We start from the raw sequence: 25,846 nt of genomic DNA on the forward strand, positions 1-25,846 counted from the left end.
ATTTTTTAAATCTGCTGCAGATTAAACTTTATATATTTAGCACACTGTGTTCTGAGATGAAATAGAATAAAAGCAGAGAGGAAATCCTGCATGCTTTTTGGCAACATTAGCCAGGAGCCAATTAGTTTGAAGCCTGCCCAGTGATTTCCTCCAGGTAAGGCTTTTGTTCTTGGCTCCAGGTGTGGGTGGCTTTGCTTCTGTTTTTGACGCTGTTGAACTTCCTTTTGCAACAGGTGATGTCATCGTGGACATCAACGGGAGCTGTGTGCTCGGCCATACCCATGCAGATGTTGTGCAGATGTTCCAGCTGGTTCCTGTCAATCAGTATGTGAACATGACCCTGTGCCGGGGTTACCCCCTCCCTGACGACACCGAGGAGCCCGTGGTGGATATCGTGACAGCCACACCCATCATCAACGGCCCTCCGGTGGCCAAGGGAGGAGATGCTGCTGTGCCCAGCCAAGATTTGATAGCAGGGACAGTTGTGTTGGACCAGAATGGGAAAATGGGCCCCATGTTGGTCAACGGGCGCCTGAACGGCCCCTCCATGGACGCGGCGGAGCAGAGGGTCTCCCTGGCCTCCTCGGGGGGCTCCCAGCCAGAGCTGGTCACCATCCCCCTGGTCAAAGGGCCCAAAGGGTTCGGGTTTGCCATCGCAGACAGCCCCACGGGGCAGAAGGTGAAGATGATTTTGGACAGCCAGTGGTGCCAGGGCCTGCAGAAAGGCGACGTCATCAAGGAGATCTGCCACCAGAACGTGCAGAGCTTGACCCACCTGCAGGTGGTGGAGGTGCTCAAGCAGTTCCCAGTAGGGGCAGAGGTGCCACTGCTTATCTTAAGAGGAGGTACAGACATACATTTACAGTTATCATGTTGGTTATAAGCTTTTCATAAAGTCCCCTTTTTAGTGTGATACCTAAATCGTGTCCAGTCTTGACAGCTAAGCAGCAGCTCATTATGACTCTGAGCTGTTATGTTCTGAGTTTAATTTATCCCCCTGAGCTTTTGGGGTTGCTAGGGTTTTGTTTGGGGTTTTGGTTTGGTTTTTCTTCTCTTTTTCTTTTTTTCCCCAAAGTTATATGATGATATGTTTATGCACTGTCTCTTCCAAGTGTCTGGGGAGTGCTAAAGCAAACACGTGGTCTCCAGCATAATGCAAAGCATATGATGGGACTGAGTTTCCTGAGGCTCTCCAAATGCATTCCAGTAACTGTGGCTGTAATGGACAGGGGATTGCAGGAGATAGGGAAGAGCATCAGCAGAGGTGGAGCTGATCACTGGGAATAGCAGAAAAATTCTGATTTTTCATTTGCATATTTATACCCCCACGCTGACTGTCAGTCACAGACCACGATGCACCTTCTCCCCAAAAACTGTAGCACAGAGTGTGTGTTTCTCAGAGGGAGCTGAGTGGATTATGAAGCAGCTCATGGCTGCTCAGTGTCTCTTCAGGCTTTATGTAGAGTGTCACTTCAGTCACTGATATTTGCAAAAATCTCCAGGTCTTTTTCTGTAGAAATGCCATTATTCCCTAATAAGCTAAGGGAATAATTAGATTTCTTTGTAGCAAGTGAAATTCCCTCAGACAAATTCACAAGTCTGCTTATCCCAGGAACTGATGGGTGATTTGGTTGACTGACCAGTGTTTAGCAAACAGAGAAACAGATATTTTTCATTGTTGTACAGCTTTCAATTCTAATTGAGACTTCTCTGAAGTGATGGTTTTGGTCACTTTGTCACTTCAAAGAAGAGTGAAGCAGAAGTTACTGTTTTCACCCCAGGAGGAGCTGATTATATTGCTATAATGTTGTTTAAACTTTTAGGAACCTACTATTGAAATTACTTTCTATTTTCTTCAGGTCCACCCTCACCTACTAAAACTGCCAAAGGGGTGAGTATTGGGGATGTATTTAACTTGGTTTCTAATGGAGAATATTCAGGGGTTTAGGGTTGCAAAACAGACTCTTAAATATGGTCTAATGAACAGGAAATATTCCTTTGAGGTTTTTGAGCTGTTTAATGGAGATGATGGATATCTCTCTTATTACTACTGAAGAATCAAGAATACAGCAACAGTCTGGTATGATGATAAGTGTAATATTGTTGGTTTGTCATGATTATCAAGTTCTATCATTATTTTCTGAAATGGCTGATTGTGTGCATGCTCTGACCTGCTTTGTAATCTCATTTCCTCTGGATTTTATTCCCTGTAATAATCTACAAAATGCTTTAGCAAAACCACGTCTACTTGGCAGGCACAAATTCTTTGTCTTAAGCAGCTGCTGTCAGAGTACTCATTAAAAGGGAAACGAAATAGAGTGTATCTACTTTTTTTTCATTGCTAATTATTAAAGTGGAATGGGATTTCTAAAGGAAGTTTATGATACTTTGATTCTTCTCAATCCTCACACAGAATTAATGGACTGGTTAGTGCTCCCTTCTGGAAATGCTTATTTTTGGATCCATATTTTCAGCAGGTCTCTGTGTAGCTGTGCATTTCTGGCTTGATACTCTTGGAAGTTCAATCTGTTGGGCCATCTTTGCTATATATTAGCTCAGTAAAGAATCCTCGGGCTTAATAAAATACCCTCTGATTTAATAATGCTGATATTAATGCATATGTTTGCCATGCATGTTTCTGTTATAAATTAGGCTACTTGAGCACAGCTGTTTCTTTAAAAATGCTTCTTGTACAGAACAAATCAGTGCATTTGAGGAGAACCCCATTACCACAATGTGGATGTAGCTTCTCTTTCTGTCTTTATCCTGCTGTTTGGGTGCTGGAGTCTTATCCCAGCAGTGGGATAACACAGACCCACGTGTTCAGCAGACTGTGCTCAATAAGATCTGCAGATTCCATCCCTTGCAAGCATCCAGCTGCCCACCCTGAATAAATCAGGGCAGAAATCCCTGCAGTTTGAGGGCACAGGCCCTGGCAGTGTGGCTCCCATGCTAAAAATACTTTGGATTTGGGGACTGGCATTCTCTTCCAACACGTGCAGGAGCCCATGGAGCACTCGATGCTCAGTGGCATTAAGCAGTGTGGCAAAATAACTCACTTAAAAAGGGCAAGTTCTTGTGTTTATAAACAAACATACAAGAAGTGTCAAACTGCTGAATGGCTCAGGGCAGTTCCTTGTGCTCTTGGTGAAAGGGCAGATCTAACTCTGCTCTGCTCGTGCTGTGGTTCAGCCACGTGCAAGTTTTCCAGGCTGGGTTTCTGCCCAGAGTAAGTATTTGGAGTTACTTTAGTGCACAATTCATTGGAAATCAGGGTGAGAGACCACAAGGATGGTTGGTGTCCTTTCTTTGGGAAATACTGACAGGACTGTTGCAGCTCTCAGATCATGAAAAGGCAAATAGTGAATTCTGATGCCTCAGACTACCCAGGTGTGTCCTCCTGGCCTGTGTTTACACTGCCTTTGGCACTCCTGGTGTTGGCTGGGAACACCCCTGGTGCTCGTGGGGATGTCCTTGGCAGAGGGCAGGAGGCAGTGCCCCTGGTGAAGCAGTGTGTGCCCATGGGCCTGGGCTGAGCTCCAGAGCCCGGCAGGTGCCTGGCAAGGATTTGGGGTCTTCTCCAACCATGACTGTCCTGTGCATTCCACTTCATCCCATGTGTTGGTGACCACCGGGATCTACCCAGCTTCACTCCCCTCTGGGCATCAGCCCCTTCAAACCCCTTTCTCAGCCCAGTCTCCAGTAGAAATCTGTGTCCCACAGGGGAAGACTTCAGTCCTCTGGTCAGACAAATCCACTGGAAAACCTACACTGAGTCACAATTTTATTCCCCTGTTCCCTTGTTTCTCTTCTGCTTGGTGTTCCTTGTCTTTGCCCCCACAAGTTCAGTTCTGCTTCGGTTTAATCTGGATTTTGTGGGTGGGGTGTGTTTCAGAAGGACAAGCAGGACAGTTCAGGGAGTTTGGAAGCTGTCAGTGATCCCATCCCACAGCCCATGCCCTTCCCACCCTCTGCTGTGCGATCAGGCTCTCCCAAACTGGACCCTTCTGAAGTCTACCTGAAGTCTAAGACTATTTATGAGGACAAACGTGAGTAAATGAACTTGAAAATACTCGATTATGAAGGAATTTTTTCTTTGTCATATGTGTGGTAAAACTACTGAGACTTTGTTACTCAGTTTGTTAACCTTCTGTGGATAAAATTTTGTTAACCTCCTGTGGATAAAAAGTTTCAAAAAATGCATAATTCATGCAGGAATCAGAAAACTTTGGAACACATTTTAAAAAAAAAAAAATTAAAATGTTTTTTAAAAAATAATTAAAATGTTTTAACTGTATTTGCAGTAAAACAGTTAATTACAGAAATGGTCTTGAGGATGATCTAGTCCTGAAGTAAAGCTGCCCTTTTCAGAGTTTATGGAAGTAGCTCTGAGCTGTGTTAGACTGGCTTTTATCCTGGCCCACTGCATGAATGTAGCTGTGATTTCTCTTTTGAAAATTGATTTTTCCCATTTGGAAAGAGAACATCACTGAATATCTGGCTGTTTTATTATTTACTGTATTTCTGGTTACTGTGTTTTGTCAATAAGACACCTCAGAATGCACCACCAAAGCATAATCCTTCAGTAATCCAAGATTAGCTCCTTACATGTTTTGAAATGTTTTTTCTTAGCTCCAAACACAAGAGATTTGGATGTTTTCCTGCGAAAACAAGAGTCGGGCTTTGGTTTCCGGGTGCTTGGAGGGGACGGGCCGGATCAGCCTGTAAGTGGACCTGTTCAGTGTTACCTGTGTGCTCCTGTTGGAATGATCCTCTGTAATCCTCACTTCCCAGCATTCCAGACAGTTCAGTGATGGCAAAATTGATCAGTTCAGTGCCTGCCTTTCAAAGATCAGGAGTTAATCCAGGTTACCTTTCTTTTCCCCTCTTTCTGGCTGCCTTCAGTCCCCAGCCTGTCTTTGGCAGTGGTTTTCTGTCAGGCTGATGATGCCAGTGGTGTTTCTGCAGCTGTTGCTGTGTCCCAGGAGCCCTCAAAAGGGCTCTGCTGGTGCCCAACCTTTGCCCGTTGCCACCTGATCGCAGTGGTGGCCTTGGCACAGAACATTCCTGGGATTTAATGTTCCACATCCCCTGAGCAGTGGAGTGGAAGGAAGGGGCTGCTCACCCTGCCAGAATCCCACCAGGCTGTTCTTTGCCATGCAGTGGAATGAGACGAGGGTTGGGATGGGGTCACATCCCCTTTTCCCCCACTTCTCCCACTGAGCTTTTAGAAGTGCCTGGAGTTGGAGGCAGCTGGGCAGGTGCCAGTGCAGACACCCCTGGATAGTCTGTTCTCCCAAAAGATTGCCCTCTATGTCCAAAAATGCAAAGATTTCTCTTTGGGAAGAAACACTGCATGTCAGGGGCCTTTCCTTCAGCTGTCAAGTGAAGAGGAAAACCTTTTGGAATAGATACACAGATTGTTTTCTGATTACAGTGAAGGAATTCAGTTTTTCCATTCCCAGCTGTGATCCTGTGCTAGCTTTTTTTTATTTTTTATTTAACCTCCCCTCCCTAACATGCATTTAAAGAAAAGAGCAAACCCAAAGAATGCTGCACTTTTTTTATAGCATTTGTGGTGTTTTGTTTCCATAACAGCCATAGCTGTTGGGAAGTGTGGAGCTGATGTCATGAGTGCTGTGCACAGATGAGCTGCCCACCATTGCTTAACCTCCAACAGCACTGGCTGTAATTATCCTTCATCTTTCCTTTAATCTGAAAGTGATTCTAGCATTTGAAATAGAGTGTGGTGTTCTTATCTGTGTTATATTTAGTAGCACTTTCTGAGGTGGGGGCAGACAGAATTGATAATGTTTGAATTCATTATCTAATCACCTAGAGCTGAGCACTGAAACAGCTTGGAGTGTGGAGCTGTCTAAGCAAATTCTCAGAAATAAATTTGAGTTCTTTCAAAAGCTTTTACTTCTTCCCCAAAAACTCTGGCCCACTCCTGGTGAAACAAATAAAGTGGAATAAGTAGAATGAGTGACAGAGGCTTTTGTTTCACTGGTTCTGAGAAATCACATATGTTATAAGTGTTTGCTCATGTCAAAAGTTGGGCTTTTTAGCAAGCTGACAAATATTCTCAAGGGAGCAGAATTCGTGAAAATGAGGGTTAGAAAACCCCCAAAACTTTTTAAAAAGTATGTATTGAGTGCTTTGAGCTCCTGGATTGTCTCCTGGGTCAGCCTGTGCAGAGCACACTCGCTGGCTGCGTTTCTGCTGGAGCTGGTCAGGGAGATAATCTTTAAAAACGTCTTCCCCAAAGCCCTCATCAGCCTGGATTCACCTGGATTCCAAGCATTACGTGTTGTGCTGAGTCCATGTTCCCATTCCAATGCCCTGCCTGTGCTCTGTGACAGATTTACATCGGGGCCATCATCCCCCTGGGAGCAGCAGAGAAGGACGGGCGGCTGCGGGCGGCGGACGAGCTGATGTGCATCGACGGGGTCCCCGTGAAAGGGAAGTCCCACAAGCAGGTTCTGGATTTGATGACCAGTGCTGCACGGAATGGGCAGGTCCTGCTCACAGTCAGGAGGAAGATCTTCTTTGGAGGTAGGTGTCTGACTGCCCAGAGGGGCTGCAGGACACACAGAGCACTTGGGGGCTTGTAAGCACATCCACTGAAGCTGCTCTGAAATCATTTATTTCAGTCTTTAATTCTTGCACTAGAGCTGAGCAACCTGAGATTGAGGAAGGTCAGCTGTAGCTCTGAGTAAGTGGGGAAAAGCAGAATTTAATAAGCTGATGCTCTGGTGGTTGCTAATTTGAACTGCTCACACAGGGAAGGCTCTGAAAATTATGATGTAGGGGTGATTTCTTCAAACCTTTTTGCAGGTAGTAGTTAAAACAGCCACTAAAGCTATGAAAATTGAGTAATAACCCAGTCTGTTTTTGTACATCATGGAATGAGTTGGGTTGGAAAAACATAAAGCTCATCTCATCCCAAGCCCCTGCCACGGACAGGGAACCTTCCACGTGTCGTATTCTCAAGTCTTTTGGCATCATCATGTAGCATTCAAACCAGAGCTGATCCAGGGCAGCATCTTGTGATTCTGCAGTTTTAGATCAGTGTCCAGATCAGCAGTTTAGAGAAGATTATTGTCCGTGACTCCCTGAATGCCAGAGCTGGGATGGGATTTAGAGCCGACAACGGTCCCTGCTCTGATCGGTGACCCTGTGCTGGCACTGCCACCGACTTGTGCTGGAGTTGCTTGGTGTGGTTTGTTCCTTATTTGTTGTCTGTCTGTTACCTGCCAGGGGAAAAGCCAGCAGAGGAGGAGGAGGCCCAGCCTGTCCTGGCTCAGAATGGCTCTCCCCGCCCCAGCCGGGGGGACTTTGCCAACCCGGAGGTGTACGATGTCCGTCTGCAGCGGAAGGAGAACGAAGGGTTTGGCTTTGTCATCCTCACCTCCAAGAACAAACCTCCTCCTGGGGGTAAGTGCCATGTCCTGGTGGCTCTGCCACTGCCCAGCCTGGCTGCAGCTTCTCCAGGGATTTCTCTGTCTGTGCAGTGCTGGTGTTACTCACCTTTCCCTCACCCTGTCCCAGCCCAACCAGCTGAGCCTTGGTCTGTCTTGCTTCTTGTTTGTGCTCCTTTTCACCCAACTTTGACATAAATGGGGAGCAGGGGAGTGTATATCCCACACAACCAGCCTGTCCACAGGACTGTGCACTTGCCACAGGGCAGTGTTTGGGATGTGGATATTTGTCAGGCCTTGGTGGTGATGTAGATTCTCACACTGCATTAATTCACTGGCATTTTAATGGAAGCATAGTTTCAGCCTTGACTTTATGTTACCTAATCAGGTAAGATTTATTCTGGGGCTCTGAGAAAGGAGAGGCTGCAGTGCTTGGAGGAAAGCAATGAAGTTGTTGCTGTCAGACAGAGAGTGAAGTTCATCAAAATGAAAAAGTAGCCTGGTGTGGTATTGCAGTTGTGAGACATGAACCTAGCTCAGGCATAGCTGTAAGGATAAACAGCAAAGTAACCAAGGTTAAAAGCTAAACCAAAAGAAGTGATGTGACCAGCAGTGAGGGAGAAGCTGTTGGCAGGAAGGTCTGGAGTCCAGGGAAAGGTCCTGCACAGGAGCAGGTCTGCTCAGGGCCATCAGGTGTGTTTGTGTTGCTCATGCTGGTGGCTGCTGCTCACCTGGCAAGGCCAGGGAGAGGATGTCGAGTCATTTTGGCACGATGGGATGAGTAGGATCATCTCTGGGATTAATTTTTTTTGGCATCAGGTTTGGGTTATCTCTGTCAGCCCTTGAAATACAGGCTTAGGTGGTCACCCACAAATGAACCCAATTCATTGACATGAAGGTACAGATAACTCCTGAAATTCCTTTAGTTCCTTGGTGTAAATCACCTGAAACTTCCTCAGCTGGTTCCAGACATAGTAATGAAAGTGTCTTTTTTTTTTTATTGAGCCTCAGACACTTCTGTTTTCTCACTTCATTTTACTGCACAATAAAAACCAGCAGGAGCACAGAAAAAAACTGTTTCTAAGTAGCATTGTGCTGAATTTGTATGACATATATTCAGAGTCTGGTCCTGGTCCCCCCTCAGCCTCCTTTTCTCCAGGCTGAGCCCCCCCAACTCCCTCAGCCACTCCTCATATGATCTGCAATATAAATTATAATATAACTGTGCTACAGACAGCATTTTTGTCTGAAGATCTGCTGCAAATCCGTCTTTATGTGATATTAGAACTGAAAATAGAAGGCAACTGAAACCAATTCCAGTGCTGGAAACAAGGCCTGTGGTCCAGGCTGTTTCTAACACACAGAGAAAGAAGCACTGGTGCATCCACAAGCTGTGATCTGCAGAACTTGTCTGTGCCACAGTTTAATGTGAAGCTCCTGGGTTCTTCAGGATAGATGCCAGGATATTTTAGCCAGGCTATTTTAAGTCAAGTAATCAGCAATTAAGTCTGCAACTCTGCAGTGCTTCACTCTTCACAGTTGGCTCTCAGGTTTATATAATACTTAAAAAACCAGTCTATTAAGGGAAGTGTAAATAAAATTTAAACTCATGGTAAAGGCTAGAAGGCATCAATGTCTGTTCCTTCACAGTGACTTCTGTGTGTGCTGGCTCATTAAAATGATCCTTGGTGGCTTTTTAATCCTGGGTGGCTCATGGCCTGGTCTAGTGGAAGGTGTCCTTGCCCATGGCAGGGGGAGTGGAATGAAATGGGCTTTAAGGTCCTTTCCAACCCAAACCAGTTTGTCTGGGATTCTGTGACACTGTGGAAGTGTTTCAGGTTTGCTCTGGTGGTTTTGGAAAGCCAGCTGATAATCCAGGCAGGTGCTTGGTGTTCCTCAGAGAAAGTGTGTTTGGGAGAGCAGCACCTGTGGAAAACAGGTATCCATCAAACCTGCTTCAGGTTGGAGATGCAAAGAGGCTTTCACATGAAGTACCAGGAAAAGCATTTATGGAACATGTGGAGGTTGGTCTGGGAGGTGTTTGGAAATGAACTACAAAGGAGCTGTGCAGCGGTTCCTGCACAGACGAGCCCTGAGGAGAGATCTGGGAAGGACAGGAGCCAACTCTGATGTGCTTTCAGGGATCCAGATGAATGAGAGGCTGTTTTGGATGCCTGGGAAAGCTGCTGACTGCTGTGCTTTCATGTGATGCAGATCTGCTCTGTCGGGGCCACGTCAGCACAGGGGCAGCTCCACGAGCGCTCCTTGCCCCAGGTTTTGGAAGGTCTCTCCTGTCACCATGGCAGCTCCCTGGCTGCCCAGGGCATTCTGCAGACATGATGTTGGGGCAGCAAACCATAAAACAGGATCCCTTCCTGAGCTCCAGCACAGCTCGTGGTGGGGAGAGCACAGGAGCCACAGGTGAAGCTGAGCCATGGGAGAGGTGCTGGAGTGGAGCATCCCTCCCTCCTCCTGCCTGTAGCTCTGCCTCTGTGTTCACCTCTGGGAAAGGAACTGAAATCAGTCTTTTTTACCTTCTGCTTTTCCTAAAATTTTCTCTTTTCCCCATTCTGTCCGTTCTGGCCCCGTTGCTTTGGCCTCTGGAGGAGTCTGTGCAGGACACAGTGTCACTATGGGCTGAACTGAGGGAACCAACCCAGGAGAGCTGGATAAAATGGGAGATAATTATTCCAAGTGCAGGTTCATCTCAGCAGGGCAAGGGATGAGGTCTGTGCAGAGCTGATGTAACACACCTTGCTGGGTGTGCTCAGGGTCACTGCTGAGTTCCTCACCAGGTTACTGAGTCAGTCCCTGGCAGGACACGTTTGATTTCTCTTTGAAGTGCGTTTAAGGGTTAATTTTCAGTTGCAAGGAGGAAGAGTTTACCCCTGCATCCAGATTTCTGTGTTACACTGGATATCCATAATTGTCTCTGAGCCCACACAGCGCTCCAGGGTGGATGCATGAAATGGAAAACTACATTTTGAGTGGCAAAACCCAACTGCTTCGGAGCACTGCGGGGCCACGCGCTCTCACTCATCCCTCTGCAGATGTGACCCATTTCCTCGCCGTGTTTTCCTTCAGGCACAACACCCTGTACCGTGACAGGGCCGTGCTGTTGGGTTGGCTCAGTTCCCTCCCAGTGGAGCATTCCTCACGGTTTGCAGGTTTTCCTTGTAAAGCAGTGCCACCCTTTGGAGCAGGAGTGATTCTCCGTGGCGATTCCGGGTCCGCGCGGCGCTTTTTCGACGCGCAGACAGTGGGATTTTGGGGTTGGCCTGTGCAGGGCTGGGAGCTGGACTTTGATCCTTCCTAGTCAGGGTGTTTTGTGGGTATTAAGGTGTTGCTGTGGCTGTCCTTGATCCCCAGTGATTCCCCACAAGATCGGGCGGGTGATCGACGGCAGCCCCGCTGACCAGTGCGGGAGGCTGAAGGTGGGCGACCGGATCTCGGCGGTGAACGGCCAGTCCATCGTGGAGCTCTCCCACGACAGCATCGTGCAGCTCATCAAGGATGCTGGCAACGTGGTGACCCTCACTGTGGTGGCTGAGGAAGGTAAGGAAGCTGCCACCACACTGCCAGAGTCTGGTGTTTGTCACTGCTGAACTTAATGCGCTTAAATCGAGTGAAGGTGCTCGGAAATTATAGAGGGTGAATCGTGGAATATCCTGAGTTGGAAGGGACCCACAGGGATCATCGAGTCCAGCTCCTGGAAGTTGAATCGCCTGGAAGCTCCTTTGTTTGCTCTAGAAGAGCTGAAGGCAGGCAGGGCAGAGAGAGGCAGCTGCCAAGGTGGTTGCACCTCAAAAAAAAAAAGATAGAAGTATTAACAACACAATGCAGAGTGAGAGAAATTCTCTTGGTTTCTCATGTGTGAGAGAGAAAAAGTGCTGCTGACACAGAAATACATCCTGTCCAGGCCTTGTGTTCTCCAACTGAGGAGAAATGACCTCTGTGAGGGGGCTGCAGCAGCCAGGGGATGATGCTCAGAGAGAAAATCTTGCACCCCAGCACCGCCCATTTGTTGCTGCTGCAAGTCCTGCCAGAGCTTTGTTCCCAATGAGCTTTGTTCCCAATGAGGCAGCTGCTCCCAGGATCCTCTGTCCCTGCCCTAAGGCCACAGGGGTTCCTGCTTTCCAAATCTCTCCCTTTAAACCCCTGAGCTTTTCCTTTCTTCCACGTTAAAACACGCAGATTCCCTAAAGCTGCGTCCCTGGGATACAACAGAAACATCCCGTGGTTCTGGCTGCCAAAGGGTCACATCCCACCACGTGGGGAAAAACCCTTGACAGGGTCTTTCTGCAAATCCTTCACCTTCAAAACCTGCTGTGTCACCTGAGCAGCAAAGTAAGTCCTGGGGGCTGCAAAGTCCCATCTTTAGGGACTATTTTTGGTGTCAGCTCCCAGGCCCCACTGGGCACCACAGGTTTGTTTCTATGCAAACAGGTCACTACAAATATGTAAAATCCAATCATTTGAAGAGAGAAGCTCTTTTCCAGCCCTGCATTTCTCTGGGTCGCTGCTTATGGATTTAATTAAACTCCCTATCATTATTTTGTCAGAAAGTTGGCTTCCTTCACCTTTTAAATAATAAATACCTAAAGCCAGACTGTGAATAAAGCCAGCAGATAATTCTCTAATTTCACATTAGTTGCAAATATTTAACGTGCCATCTCAGCCTGTAACACAGAATTTCAAAGACTTAATGTTCCTTTTTGTCAATGCTTGAAGCAGAGAGACCTCTATAAATTGTTATTTTTCTATTAAGATTTTTATTTTTATCGAATCTGATTCATTCCAGTTTGAAGGGACACACTTCAAAGCAGTTGCCCAGGGTGATGTTTATAAAGCAACTGAAGTTCGAGTTGGTTGAATTAGATCTGTTTCTCTGCAGCTTTTAGTCACAGAATCCCAGACTGGTTTGGGTTGGAAGGACCTTAAAGTCCATCTCATTCCACCCACTGCCACGGGCAGGGACACCTTCCACTTGTTTTCAGGATAAGTTTTCTGAATATCATGTTTTTACCTATTATTTAGACATGACCTTACCTGGACTCTGTGTGAGAACTTTTCCCACTGCCTCAATTATAGATTTGCAGCCAAAATGTAGAGATAAAACCAGAACCTGTGGAGACTCAACAAAGAGAGGGGAAAAAAAAACCCTCAGTAGCAGGTGGTGAAAGCAGAGTGAAGATCAGTCAGAAGAAATCTGTGGCTTAGGGGAGCTGGAGTTGGCGTGTTTGAGATGTAAAGGATTTCGTGACAATGAAGGAGAAAGAAGCAGAACCTGCTCCACCGAAGTGGGAATATATTTCCACTTTAAAATTCTCCTTGATGTAGCTGGAGAAATGGAGTTTAGCTCACAGCAGAGCCCCGTGTGCAGCAGAGAGATCCAGCTGGATGGGAGTGAGTCAGGGCTTCAGGCACTGCAGGGAGGGAGCTGAACCTCAGAGAGGTGCTTCACACTGAGGGAAGTGCAGGATGCAGCTCCAAAAAAAAAAAAAACCACCAAAATGCTCTTTTTTCTGGAAGCTGTTCAGCCTCAGAGAGCACAAATCCTGATCAGGTTTGCTGATCCCCAGCACTGTCCTCTGAGAGTGGCAATAAAACCTCTGCCTGGTCCCCCCCAGCCCTCCCAGGCCTGTGATCTTTGCTTTTCATGGGAATAAATGAGTTCCCCTTCATGCACCAGGAGAGATTCTTTAACATTTTTCACCAAAGCAGGAGCCTGTCAGCTTTTGTCATGTATTAGCTTGGAACACACGAGAGCAGGCTGCAGGATTTCTGCAAACAGATGGCATTTTTCTTGCCTGTGCTTCTAAATTAAAAATCTGAGGATAAACCAGGAGTAAAAGTTGACATTCTGTCTCTAGAGAAAAAACCTCTTTGAGGCATGTCACAGGAGCAGCACCAAGCAGTCCTGTGGAGGGCTTGGGAGGCCTCACATACCTGAGAAATTCAGTTTAATATGCTTTAAATTTCCCTTCCCTTAGGATGGTTGAGGACTTTTTATATTTTAATGGAATTTTTTTGTTCTTAATTAGGAAATGCACTAATGTGCAGCATCTAAAAGTGCTGGAACATCTCTAGTTTTGGTGCTTGGGTTTATTATTTTAACCCTCATAGGGAAAAAGGAGTTTATTACTTTTTAATTCAGCACAAAAGTTCATCTTGGACCACTCTTTGCCCTTCAGATTCTAGCTAAGAGGCAGCTTTTTGCATGCACTGTGGTTCCTTATTCTTAAATGGCAGAGTCATTTTGTGTCCTGAAACATGTTTTTTGTCCATAAATTCAGTGGATTTAAAAGTACACAATCACTGTTTTCCGTGGAAGGGAAAATAAGCTATCTTAAAATATTTTATTAAAATGTTATACTTTAATTTTTGCTCAGCTTTTGGGAGAAGGCAAAGCACTTTAAAAATCCCTGTTGATAATTTGCCAGTGAACTTATCCCCCAGTGTGGCTGTGGCACCAGTTCCTCACCTTCCCTGGAGCTGGGCAGGAGAAAACTCTGTGGTGCCTTAAATAAGTTGGCAGTTTCCCTCCTTCCTTGGGGTCTTCACCTCCAAATTCCCATTGATCCTGCAGATCCTCATTCCCTTACCTTTCCAAAGCAATGTTTCTCAGATAGACATTGTTCTTAACCCCTTGCAAAATTTTATTACATTGAATATCCCATATAATGGATCTGACCACCCCTGATCCCTTCTGGCCTTTAGCACCTCAAAACCCTTCTGTCCATGTCTGGATCCATAAAACTGTGTTATTTTTCTGAAGGAAAGCAGAATGAAAGAATAAAAACAGAGAAGAATAAAAACAGGGATTTATTTCATGGAACCAACGAGCTGCACTTGTGTTCCTGGAGTGGAAAATCCTTGTTGTGTGAGGGAGCTCAGCTCAGCCCGAGGTGCCACTGGTGGATTCCTTGGGAGCAGCAGCAGCTCTGGTGGTCACTGTGATCCCAGCTGTGGATTTGGGAAGGTCTGTGTGCTGGTTTAAAGGTAAACCAGCAGGGGAAATGAACTCAACTCGAAGGAGAGATTATAAGTCAGAATAGCAATTTAATAAAATAATACAGTAATACAATTATACAGACAAACAGTTGGTTTTAACCCACAAAACCCAAATGTATAACCCAGCACCCTGGGGCAGGAACAGAGTGGTGTTCTTTGGGCCCCCTGAGTCCAAAGGAAAAGGAGAGGGAAAAAACCTGTTGGTGAGAGTGCTGGTGCAGTCTGGTCAAGGGTGGTGGTTGCAGTCTGGTTGAGAGTGATGATCTGCAGTCTTCCTCTGGATCCCACGAGTGGTTAAAAAAGTCCCAAGACCCCAAGATTATATATCCTCTGGTTCAGGCAGGAATGCCCAGCACTTCCCTCAGGGTGGGGAGTTCCACAAAGGGTGTGAGGACAGGAGCACCCTCCTATCTCACAGGCCTCTTAACACCCAGTTTATAGCCTGAGGAGCCAGGCTGTATGGGCAGAGGGTGTAAATGGTTCATTGATAACAGTTTCTGGGCAGTGGCATGGAAGGCTCTAGAATACCCAGTTTTGGGTTACACCCATCCAGGGATGAACTGGTCCCAGCTGTTCTAACCAGGACATCTGACTGTTGGTCTGTTTGGATTTCAGAGCACCGTGGGCCTCCCTCGGGGCCGAACTCAGCCCGGCAGAGCCCGGCCCCGCAGCACCGACCGCTGGGACCGGCACAGATCAACCCCCCCGGCGCCGACAGGTCTGGGAATGGAGCTGGGAACAGCGGGAAGAGCTTGGCCAGAGGGGTAAAATGGAGGTAAAATCCATGTCCTTTCACCTCTCCACAGGGGAGCCACAGAAGGTGAAGCTGGGAAAGAAGTCTCCGGTGGTTACCGTCTGTCCTGGCCCGAGCACAAGCACGTGGCACAGTCGGATGCTGCTCCGGGTGTTGGCCGTCATTCCCAGGTACAGGAGCCCATCCAGAGGGTGTGGAGATGTGGAATACTCATCCATCGGTGGCATTGCCACGGAGTTCTGGAAAGCAGGACAATTAAACATTTCCCTGTCAGAAAAGCTGTGTTTAAAAACGCACTGAAGCGTCTCACAGAGTGTTTTTGCCCATGCTTTAAATTTGATTATCTCCTTAGGATAAGGGAATTCTCATTATAATTGTGAAGGAAACAGAAAATGCTTGTCATGGAGCTACTACAGACCCTTTTGGCAAAGTTTCATAAAGGGTTTTATTCATCTCTCAGAAGGGAAGATGCTCTGTGTGTTTAGACTTGGAATGGAACCATTACCCCGAGTCACACCTGAGCTGGGGTGGATTCCGCTTAAAATATCTCAAAATACAGAAATGTGTGAAACAAATGTTTAAATCTGCCTGTAGGTCCTCATCTCTCGGGTTTGGTTTGTTTTTTTTTTTCCCTTTTTTTCCTCCTCACAGAGTCCTGGCTGTTTCCCAGTGGAGCTGGAAAGGGGCCCTCGAGGGTTTGGGTTCAGCCTCCGAGGAGGGAAGGAATATAACATGGGCTTGTTCATCCTGCGCCTGGCTGAGGACGGGCCAGCGGTCAAGGACGGCAGAGTGCACGTGAGTTTGGCTTCTCTGATCAATTTACTGATCTAGCTGACACATTAATTTACCTGAAGTGGCAAGAAACTTGGTTTTTCCGTGAGCACAGGGTCCCAGAACAGCAGCTGGGCCTCTGCCCTTCTTCCAGCTGTCCCTGTGTGGTGACAGCTGTGGGGTTTGAGAGGAGAGATCCATGGACAGCTCCATGAGCATCCAAAAGGAACTGTCCAGCCTTGCTTGAGTTCCAGTAACATCCCTGACCCAGCTCCTCAGGGTACTTTAGGACTCCAGCAAGAGATTGCACAGAGGAACAGAGAGCTGAAAGGAGAATCTGTGTCCAAGTCAGTGAATTTTTAAGGAATATGTGTGTGAACATTGTGCTATTGCTGTTCTGTGCCATCTCTGGGGATCCAAACCTAATTTTTTTTCCAAAATATTATGTTAATTCTTGTCTTTGTGTGAGGAATTCACTCTCAGATATTGTAGTAAAACCAAATACATGGGTACAATAGCAAAGAATGGTGGTAGGTGAGGCTCTGTAGCTACTTCTCAGAGCTGGATTTAAAGAGGCTGGAGTGTGGAGCTGAGCCAGGTGCCCATGAGATGCCATCCCACTGCAGTCCTGGTGCTTCCTGCACTTGTGGCCACTGGCACATGGTTCTGCCTCTGTTTGTATTTGCAGAATGGGGCTGATACAGATACTTGCTGTGAGGCTTAATTGGATGTGGAACTCTAAGTATTGTTAACTTCTCTTATCCAATTCCTCACATCAATGAGGTTTTTCCCCCTCATGCTTCAGAGACTACACAAGTGTGGTGTTCAGTGCTAATATTTTCTCTTGTTTTCCTTCTTTAAGTGGTGTCACACTGAGCTCCAGGGCTTTGCTTTTTGAGCAACCAGAAGGTTGTTCAGCCCAGAGAAGAAAAGACTGAGGTCAGACCTCATCAGGGTCTGCAGCTTCCTTGTGAGGGGCAGGCACTGATCTCTGCTGTCTGTGAGCAGAGAGAGGACCCAGGGAACAGCTGGAGCTGTGCCAGGACAGGGTTGAGTTGGATCTCAGGGAAAGGTTCTTCCCCCCAGAGGGTGGTTGGCACTGAACAGGCTCCCCAGGGCACTGGGCATGGCCCCAAGGCTGCCAGAGCTCCAGGAGCATTTGGACAACGCTGTCAGGGACAGGGTGGGATTTTGGGATGTCCTGTGCAGGGCCAGGAGTTGGACTGGATGATCCCTGTGGGTCCCTCCCAGCTCAGGATATTCCCTGACTCTCTGAGGTCCCAGCTGACTGTTCCTTGTGTCACTCAGACAACCTGTGCCCTGGCTCTGTGGGGACTGAGGCAGCAAAATCCTGCTGAGAGCTCCAGCTCCAGCTCCCCCAGTGATTTCCACGTGGGGTGTGGGTGCAGCAGCCTTTTGTAAAGGCCCTTCCCACCCCCTGGCCCCTCACCCTTCCCTGTGCAGGGATGGAGTGTCCCAGCTCAGTGTCCCAGCTGGGCTCAGAGCAGGAGGGGCTGAGCTCTCCCAGCCCCAGGGGATTCACACTTCCCGTGTCATTCAGTTTGTCTCCCTCCTCATCTGGACACGGTGTCACTTTCTGGCTGTGCTTTTAACGCACTGAAGAGGAATTTCTCACCCAGCTGAGCTGTCAGCGTGTCCCTGTCCCACCCTGAGCCAGCACTGACCTCCTTTGGCAGAGTTTATTTAAGGAAGCCCAGACAGTCTCTTTGAGCTGCTCTTGTTACACAGCAGTGACATCCCTTGGCTGTTCTGGGCAGTGCCAGATAGGCCTCCCTTTTTCCTGTTTTCCCAAACAGACATCCCTTTTTCATGCTCATTCCAACCCCTTTCCAGCAGCCTGTGGGGTTGGTGTGAACTGGAATTACCTGCCCAGCACCTCTGTGAGTTGTTAATTGGCCTCAGAGACCTCGGCACTGATCTCTCCTGCCTGGAATAACAATTCCTTCCCTGCCATTCCACCTGCTGTGCCCTGAGCTGTGCACTGGGTGAAGGTGCCCCTCACCTCACCTGGGGGGTGTGACCTCACTCAGGTGTGACTCAGGTGTGGTTCATCCCTGTGCTCCCTCCAGCACCTCCTGGATCTGCCCCATCACTTATAAATGAATAGTAGATAGAAAATAAACACCATCACTTGTAAATAAAAATCCCTTGTGAATAAGTGGTGGAATGTGTCAGTAATGAGAACTTTGAGACTTTCTTTCCCTGAGCTGGCTGAGGACACAACCTGTGTGACCTGTGGGCCCCCAGAGCCCCGGGTCACACCCTGCTCATCACCCCTGGAGGGGTGTCACTTGCTGAGTGGATTTCAGCACAAGAGGGAAAACAGAAGCATCTGCCTCTATTATTTCATTTTTTCTTTCTAAACTAAAAACCACTTTAACAGTGTCAGAGATTCCCAGAGACTCACCTGCTTGCTCTTTTCTCCTCAGGTTGGTGACCAAATAGTGGAAATTAATGGAGAACCCACCCAAGGAATCACTCACACACGAGCCATTGAGCTGATTCAGGCTGGAGGGAATAAAGTTTTGCTGCTGCTGAGACCAGGGACTGGATTGATTCCAGATCACAGTATGTTGTCTCAAGGGCTGTTTGGTTTTGTCCAAGGCAGGGGAGGAAAGTGGGATAAGCAGATTCTGGTGCTTGTTCACTGCAGTAGTTGGCAGTTCCCTTTGTGACAGCTGTGCAAGTGTTTATTTATTATTGAATTAAATTAAAAATTAAAATGCAAAAATAGAAAATAGAAATATTTGTTTTAAAAGATGAGGAATATTTTTGGTAAAATTAACACATGACAAGTATTTAGGAATATTAAAACCCTGTGAAATTATTCCATATTTTAATAAGTTTCTCAGCTCTGTCCAAGCTAATCAAGCTTCCCTATAAAAATGATTAACTCTGATTGCCTTTTAATTTAAATTAAAATTCTCTGTGCTACAGTACTCAGTTAAAAATGCCTGTATTGTCAAAATATGATTTCTGTACCGATTCATTTCAGTTTTTAGCCTTCTAAGTTATGGAATGCTTTGTTTTTCAAAGCCAAAACTTCAGGAAGCAGGAGAGGGACAACTTTGTTCTCCAAAGGGATTTGGTTTGATTGAAGGTGATTTTTGCCTCTGCAACAGGAAAGGACAATTTCATAGGCCAGATAAAAGGAAGGACAGCAAAGCAAACGCTTGCAGGAGCCACAGAGCTCAGAACTGATGATTTGGGGTCTGCCAGGGCCCCAAAACTGCAAATCAAAGACTTGTGGCAGTGGTAGCATTTAAAAGCAAAGAGCACCTGATTCCCAAATGTGCATTTTAGTCTTTTATCCCCTGATGTTGCCACCAGGGTGCTCATGATGAACTTCCTAAATTGGAGGGTCACTTTTTTCTGATAAAGAACTTTTCAGTCCCAGTCCCAACCCTGAGTTTATCCTTTCAAAATCCCAAACACTCAGTCTGAACTCCCAAATACTTTGTGTGTTCATTTACAGGCAGCAACTGATGTTCACTCAAGGGGTAAAATCTTCTCAGAGCTGTCTCCATTTCTTTCCTCCTGAGAGCTTGAAAAGGGCCCTGAACATCCCCGTGCTCTGACCTGCCCAGCACAGGGAAATCAGGGAATTAGTGCAGGGCATGGAAACAGCCCATCTGTGCTGGGCTGGGCTCAGCCTGCACAAACCCTGCCTGCCTGGGCCTGGCTCTCACCCTGAATCACCTCCTCAGTGAGGGGGAAAGCTGCATATCGTTAAATATAGTTAAATACAGTCTGCCTTGTGCTCTGATGAGCTTCTGGGTGGGTGGTTGGGCACTGAACAGGGAATTGTCACAGCCCCAGATCTGCCAGAGCTCCAGGAGTGTTTGGACAATGCCCTCAGGGACAGGGTGGGGTGTTGGGGTGTCCTGGGCAGGGCCAGGAGTTGGACTGGGTGACCCCTGTGTGTCCCTTCCAGCTCAGGATGTTCTGTGATGCCATGGGGAGGTTCTCTTTAAAATGACATTTCCATTAAAATGAGCATGGAGGTGCCTCCTGCTCTCTCCTCTCCAACATCTGACTCCAGCAGTGACCAGTGGAGTTTATCCATGAGGGATGTGCAGGGATTATCTGGGGTCACTCCTGGCCCTTTTGTTCACAGAAACCCCCTGAGCTTGAGGGAGAAACACAGAATCCCCAGAAGTCTGAGGGAACCTCTGGAGCACATCCCACCCCTCCCTCTGTCCAGAGTGGGGTCTGGGATGTGAAGGAGGTGCTGGAGTGGGGAAGGGTTTGTTGCCTCTTGCCTTGCTGTTAATCCCACATTTCTGGTTGAAATCTTGCTTGCTGTACTCTGTGATTTTTTTTTTGGTATGTACTTCTGGGCTTTTTCTCTTCCTCCTTCAGGTTTGGCTCCTTCCAGTCTGTGTCCCTACGTGAAACCTGAGCAACATTAAGGGCTTTCAGTGCTTTTCTTGGTTTTTCCTTAAAGACTTGGTAAATCTGCATGTCTTGTGTTCCATCTCTTCCTATTATTTAAGTGCAAAGCTATGAATAACCTCGACTTTTCACTGTTTCAGGTTTCTTTTAGCATAACAGTTCCAGTTCATTTAGTTTTCTCATATTAAACAATGTAGGTCAGGGACTTTCTGTTTTGCAGTTTTGCTGTGTAGGCTCTAAAATGGTTTTGATCCAAGCCTGTGTCAGTCCTGCAGGGATCAGGCAGCATTCTGAGCCCTAGTTGTGTTTTTTTTTTTTTCCAAAATCACATCCTCAGGGTTGTTGTAGCTTGTAGAAAAAGACAATACATAAATCTGGCTAAATAAGGCTTTGAGAATATGCCACTCCATAATGTTTCTTAAATTGAACTCGGTAGTTTGCTGCTGAGGTGCTAAAATTGTGAAATATTTAGTGATTATTATTTTTTGCGTGGTTGTTCAGTCAAATCTCTCGCTGTTCACTTCCAGGTGATTGGGATAGTTACAATCCATCTTCGTCAAATGTAATATATGAAGAACAGTCACCATTACCTTCATCTTCCCATTCTGCTTCCCCATCTGAAGTGTGTTATTTACCAGTACCAGGAGAAGCTTTAACCAGAGTTCAGCTGTCTGAGGAACTGGAACAAGCAGAGAACACTGTGCCTGACAAGATAAGCACTTTAACTGAAAACCAGAGTGAGAGGAAGCCTCAGTCTTCTCCCCAGAGAACAAAGAACAGATGGGAATGTCCCTCCAGCCCTGGGTTTGGGATCACTAAAGGTAGTTTGGAAGCAGGGACCAGAAGAGACAGATCTGCCAGTCCAGCAAAGTCGGGGGCTGCTGAGGGACACCCTCCCAGGGGATTCCACAGCCCCAGGAAAGGGGATCCTGAAAGGAGCAATCTCTCACATCAACCTGGCAGATCCAGAGGGAGTGAGAGTAAAACCACAGAAACAGGAATGAACAGTAGTGACAAAAAAGAGTATTCCAGTGGAAATCAAGGAAGGTCAGCCAGTCCCCACAGGCACCTCGGGAAGCCGGGAAGTGCAGAAATGGTGGGAAGGAGCCAGGGCAGAGCTGGTGGTGTGGAGCAGTTGAAAGGTGGGATTGGTAAACCAGGAGTCAGCAGGAAAGACACGAAGCAGAAAACTGCAGGAAGGATGGAAGGGTGGTCTGCAGAGAGACACTACCCAGCGTTTGAGGGGAACAACCTTCCCTTGAGGGACTGCAGGAGAAACGCCTCCGAGGACGATTTATTGACCAAGTCCAGCTCTGGAGAGCCGAGTTCCAGCAGGTTCAAAACCTCCAGCCTGTCCAACATCCCACTGCTTTCCACGGAGAAACAAAGGAGGGGGGAAGCACAGGAGACTGTCACGCTGAACAGGCACCACGGAGGGAGACACGTGGAGCTGCCCCACGGAACCAAAGATGGAACTTCCCACCCCGAGGGTTCTCCAGTGAGGAAAACGCCGATAACTCCCGGGCCGTGGAGGGTCCCCACGAAGGGCACCCCAGCAGCAGGAGTGGCTGGAAAACGGGTGTGACTGACTGACACTGTTTTTTTTAGAACATGTTTTAACCAGTTTTCCAATAAGGGTCATTTAAAGCATTGGTTCTTTTCACACAGTTGTCTTTTTTTTTTTTTCTTTTTTTTTTTTTTTTTTTTGGTCTCAGAAACTGGTTGGAAGGGGGGGGGAAAGGGTTTGATTTGTTCTTAAATTATCTAAGCTGCATGAAGGACCTTTTGGATGCTTCAGTGAAACTCTGCCATGAGCTGCTGTCCCCGTGTCCCCATGCAGGCCCTTGTCTGCTGCTCCCAACGTTGCACTGCTGCGGCTTCTCCGAGTGTCGTGAGGTCTGAACAAAGTTATTTAATGCCTCTGTTGCCAATGTGATCCTGACTCACTTCCTGCTCTTGTGCCAAGTTTATCTACTGTATCCAGTCAATCTGATCCTCCCCCCGTGGATTCCAGTCACAGACAAGGCAGGTTTGGGCTGAGGTGGGTGTTTTCTCAGAGGTGGTGCATGTTTGCGTCAGGAAACCCACGTGTTCTTGCTGGGTCAGGAAGGACATGGGCGAGTTGGTTCTGTCAGTTCCAGGGCAGCAAACGAGCCACTGATGCTGCTCAGTTGATGTGTTTCCTGGGGTTTTCATACCCCATACCAAACCCTGTCGATAAAAATGGTATTTGATATAATTTTGCGTTTTCTGAACGCAGCAAAATTGCTTTATTGCCTCGATTCGTGGGGATTTGCTTTGCAAACATCTTGTGTGAGGAGAGAAAATTCTGGGTTCTGTTAAATAACATAATTCCTTTGGTTTCACTCGTGGCACCACGAAATCCTCAGCCTTGGTGTGGAGCTGATGCTGAAGCCCCATCTTTAATTAATTAATGCTAGTTAGGAATTGGATTTTTTTCCCTCTGTAGAGGTAACAACTGACCTTAGACAGACCCAGCTGCCAGAGCAGCCTCGTCAGTGAAGTTTTTGCCTGTGTATATTAGAACTCTCCCATACTTACATGGAATGTGTGATCAGGGAGTGTTGATGACACAGAGGGTACAGGGGGCTCGCTCTCCGTGGTTTGGGCTGGCAGAGACGTTTTAAAGAGGGATGTGACCACCAGGACCTCCTGACACCTCAGTCCCAAAGCTGTGAGAACAGCAGAAGCTGAAGGGGTTTATTTTATTCATAGTTTTAGTGATGATTTCCTGACATGTTTAGGTTTTTAATGGTAAAAGGAGCCTGTTGGTCCAGTTTGCAGGAGGAGTAAAGGATGGAGCTTTACTTACTCAAAACTCAAACTAATAGGATTTGCTCTCTGAAATGGAACGAGCAAATGCCTCCTTTTGGCTTTGAAACATGGGATGTTTTTAAAGGCTGATGAAGCACAGTGAGGCAGTTCTGAGTGGAATTCTTCCCAAGCACAGCTGACTGCTCAGCCAGCTTTTCCACAAAGACTTTGGGAATTCAAAAGGCTTTAGAGCAGCTCTGAACTGTGCTCTGCTGCTCAACCCCGGGCGATCCATCGAGGTTTGCTGTGTAGCATAACACGTACAAATACTCCCTGGGTGGAGTATGACTGTGAAATATTTAATACTCTGAAGTAGCCTGTGTAGATATTCCCCCTGTGCCCTTCCCCAGAGGGTGGTTTGTGTTGAGCTGTGTGCACTCGCCCTGACCACTGAGTACAGTGACAGATCCAGACCTTTAATTCCAGATGAATTAAGTAGCACCACTGAAATGATTCCCCTGCCATCAACTCCCCTCGATTTTTTCTATATGTTAATGTGATAATGTCTTACCTGTGTGTGATTTCTCCTTCCATAGACCTTGTATCTGTACTTCCTGTATCAGACTTAGCCATGTGGCCTTGGAATGCTAAGCAATGTATGGATGTACTGGGTGTAAATGTTTATATATTGTACAGCACCTTTATACAGACTTCTGAGGTTCTGACTAGAGAGAGACCTGTAAATCGCTCATTATTTTTTATATAGATATTAAAAACAAACTCCAGTTCGTGGCCTGTTGGTTCTGCACTGTATAAACCAGGTTCTTGGTTGGCTTTCAGGGGTGTGACCCCAGGTTTTACCCACAAACATGCTGCTCTTCTGGAAAACAAATGCAATTTATTATTGGAATTTTCCTTGACACCCTCCCCCCCCTCCATTCAAACAGCAAATGCTTGACAAAGGTGGTATAAAAATCATCAGGTCCTGTAGAAAACAGTGGGTAATGATGAAATACTTGTCCTGTAGGTTTATTTGTACAATTTGCTATATAAAATTGTCATCTCCTTTTACATCTCCCAACTTTTCCTTGTACAGAAAATAGCTGTAAACAATTTACTACCAAAAATGCTTCTGCCATCTTACCCTCCTGTGAAAGAATGAAGCTCTGAAAAGTTCCTCAGTTTTTGCTCTTTTCATTACTAATAAATAGAAGCTGATAGAGCCAGTGAAGGGAAATATAACAGAAGCTTTAAAATGTTTTCTTTCACTCCTCTGCCCTTTCTAAACACTAACCTGAGGAGGTCTTTGCCAGAGCTGTTCTCAGGCAGGACAGGATGGAGTGGAGTGTTCCAGGGAACAGACCTGGCAAAATGTTCTACGGCTCATAAACTCTTTCCCTGTAGTATTTGTGGAGAGGTTTTTCTCCTGTAATTAATGTTTTCAGAAAAATACTCATCGTTTCTTCGCAGCAGCCCCAGCCTAAGCCAACAGCAGGACTCTGGTATTGCTGGAGTGGCAGCAGGGAGGGGTGGAATTCACATCCTGAGGTGGAATTCACATCCTGCAGCAGTTCAGGGCAAAGCCTCAAGCACGTGGAGCTTTTAAGGATTGAGACTCTCCTCAGCACAGCCAGACAAGTGCAGCTAAGGATGATTGAGCTGAAATATTCCAGTGTAGCTCCAGGAAGGCTGACTGGGATGGGAGGGCTGACTCCCTCCTTGTCACATCCCAGGATTCAGGTTTTGCAGGAACGTGGCACCAGTCACAGCCATTGGTGTCCCTCCAGCTGCAGCTCTTGTATGGCTTCAGGGTTTGATGTCCCACACCAGTTCCTGCTGGTTTCAGTGCCAGCTGCCAGGATTTGGCCCCATTAATGCAGTTTTTCTGTGTGCATGCCATGGGATGACATCACTGGTGAGACCAGTTGGTTCTGGGTGGTGTAGAACAGTAAAGCAGAAAGAAAACTTCTGATAACACTGAGAATCTGTTTGAAAGCTGTAATTACAGATTTCCATCAGTTTTCTGCTTTCTGCCCACACCTGAGGTTCTCTTCTCTCTGGTGGAGATGCCCAGGGCTGATGTTCTGTCAGTTCATGGTTTAATTTTCCATAACTGCAAAGAGACAGAGAGTGAGTTGGGGTCTGACAGCCTTAGGTCTGCATGTCCTACATCCACAGGTGAGACTCTGTCTCCCTTCCCCATCCTGCTCTGCTCAGTGAGCTCCAGCAGGATGAGCCACAGGAGGACTGGGATAAAGGGAAGGAACCCTGGATTCTAACAGCTTGACCTGAACACAAATGAAACTGGAGTCAGCCCTGTCCTTCCCCCCAGAACTGGCTCAGGGAGGTGGGGACTCACCCAGCAGAGTCTGGTCACTGAATTACCAGTGCAAACCTTTCTGCTTGGGCAGGAGGAGTCTGGGGGGCCCCCAGAGCTGTTGCTGTTGGTTTGTACAGGACACTCACTCTGATATTGAACCCTAGAAGGTCACTGATGACTCCTGAGACAGCAGAGAGGATGACAACCCGTGTGATGTTGTAGATCAGGGGGTTCATGGTCAGTCCATACAGCCTGAAGGGACTATCCAGTTCCTGCAGTGGAAGGACAAGGAAAAGAGTCCATTAACATTCACCAATAGCTAAGCAATTCATCCTCTGACTTTCAGCTTAAACTGGCACTCCAACAGACTGTGCT

The 25,846-nt window shown here is 47.0% G+C and overlaps 2 protein-coding genes across 6 annotated transcripts in view; one reads left to right on the top strand and one right to left on the bottom strand.

The window, feature by feature from the left end:
• Positions 1 to 23,939, top strand: part of MAGI3 (membrane associated guanylate kinase, WW and PDZ domain containing 3) — a 68,195-nt gene extending 44,256 nt beyond the window's left edge. The window contains exons 10-22 of one of the 3 annotated variants that reach the window (XM_064635680.1): positions 234 to 845; positions 1,860 to 1,891; positions 3,896 to 4,049; positions 4,633 to 4,724; positions 6,363 to 6,555; positions 7,261 to 7,437; positions 10,791 to 10,976; positions 15,051 to 15,153; positions 15,242 to 15,359; positions 15,841 to 15,984; positions 18,411 to 18,549; positions 20,344 to 20,433; positions 20,904 to 21,196. In XM_064635680.1, the coding sequence (XP_064491750.1) occupies positions 234 to 845; positions 1,860 to 1,891; positions 3,896 to 4,049; positions 4,633 to 4,724; positions 6,363 to 6,555; positions 7,261 to 7,437; positions 10,791 to 10,976; positions 15,051 to 15,153; positions 15,242 to 15,359; positions 15,841 to 15,984; positions 18,411 to 18,549; positions 20,344 to 20,393 (2,000 nt within the window). In that variant the 3' untranslated portion in view covers positions 20,394 to 20,433; positions 20,904 to 21,196. Of the gene's footprint in view, positions 1 to 233; positions 846 to 1,859; positions 1,892 to 3,895; positions 4,050 to 4,632; positions 4,725 to 6,362; positions 6,556 to 7,260; positions 7,438 to 10,790; positions 10,977 to 15,050; positions 15,154 to 15,241; positions 15,360 to 15,840; positions 15,985 to 18,410; positions 18,550 to 20,343; positions 20,434 to 20,903 lie in introns of all 3 variants that reach the window. The other 2 variants (XM_064635678.1, XM_064635679.1) reach the window with 2 other exon arrangements.
• Positions 23,940 to 24,029: 90 nt separating this feature from the next.
• Positions 24,030 to 25,846, bottom strand: part of LOC135402473 (protein PHTF1-like) — a 30,630-nt gene continuing 28,813 nt past the window's right edge. For all 3 annotated transcript variants that reach the window (XM_064635685.1, XM_064635681.1, XM_064635682.1), the window contains 2 exons: positions 25,618 to 25,743; positions 24,030 to 25,264 (listed from right to left, as the gene is read on the bottom strand). In XM_064635685.1, coding sequence (XP_064491755.1) covers positions 25,244 to 25,264; positions 25,618 to 25,743 — 147 coding nt within the window. In that variant the 3' untranslated portion in view covers positions 24,030 to 25,243. The remainder of the gene's footprint in view (positions 25,265 to 25,617; positions 25,744 to 25,846) is intronic.

The sequence above is a fragment of the Pseudopipra pipra genome, chromosome 25, assembly GCF_036250125.1.
Source record: "Pseudopipra pipra isolate bDixPip1 chromosome 25, bDixPip1.hap1, whole genome shotgun sequence".
Classification (NCBI taxonomy): domain Eukaryota; kingdom Metazoa; phylum Chordata; class Aves; order Passeriformes; family Pipridae; genus Pseudopipra; species Pseudopipra pipra.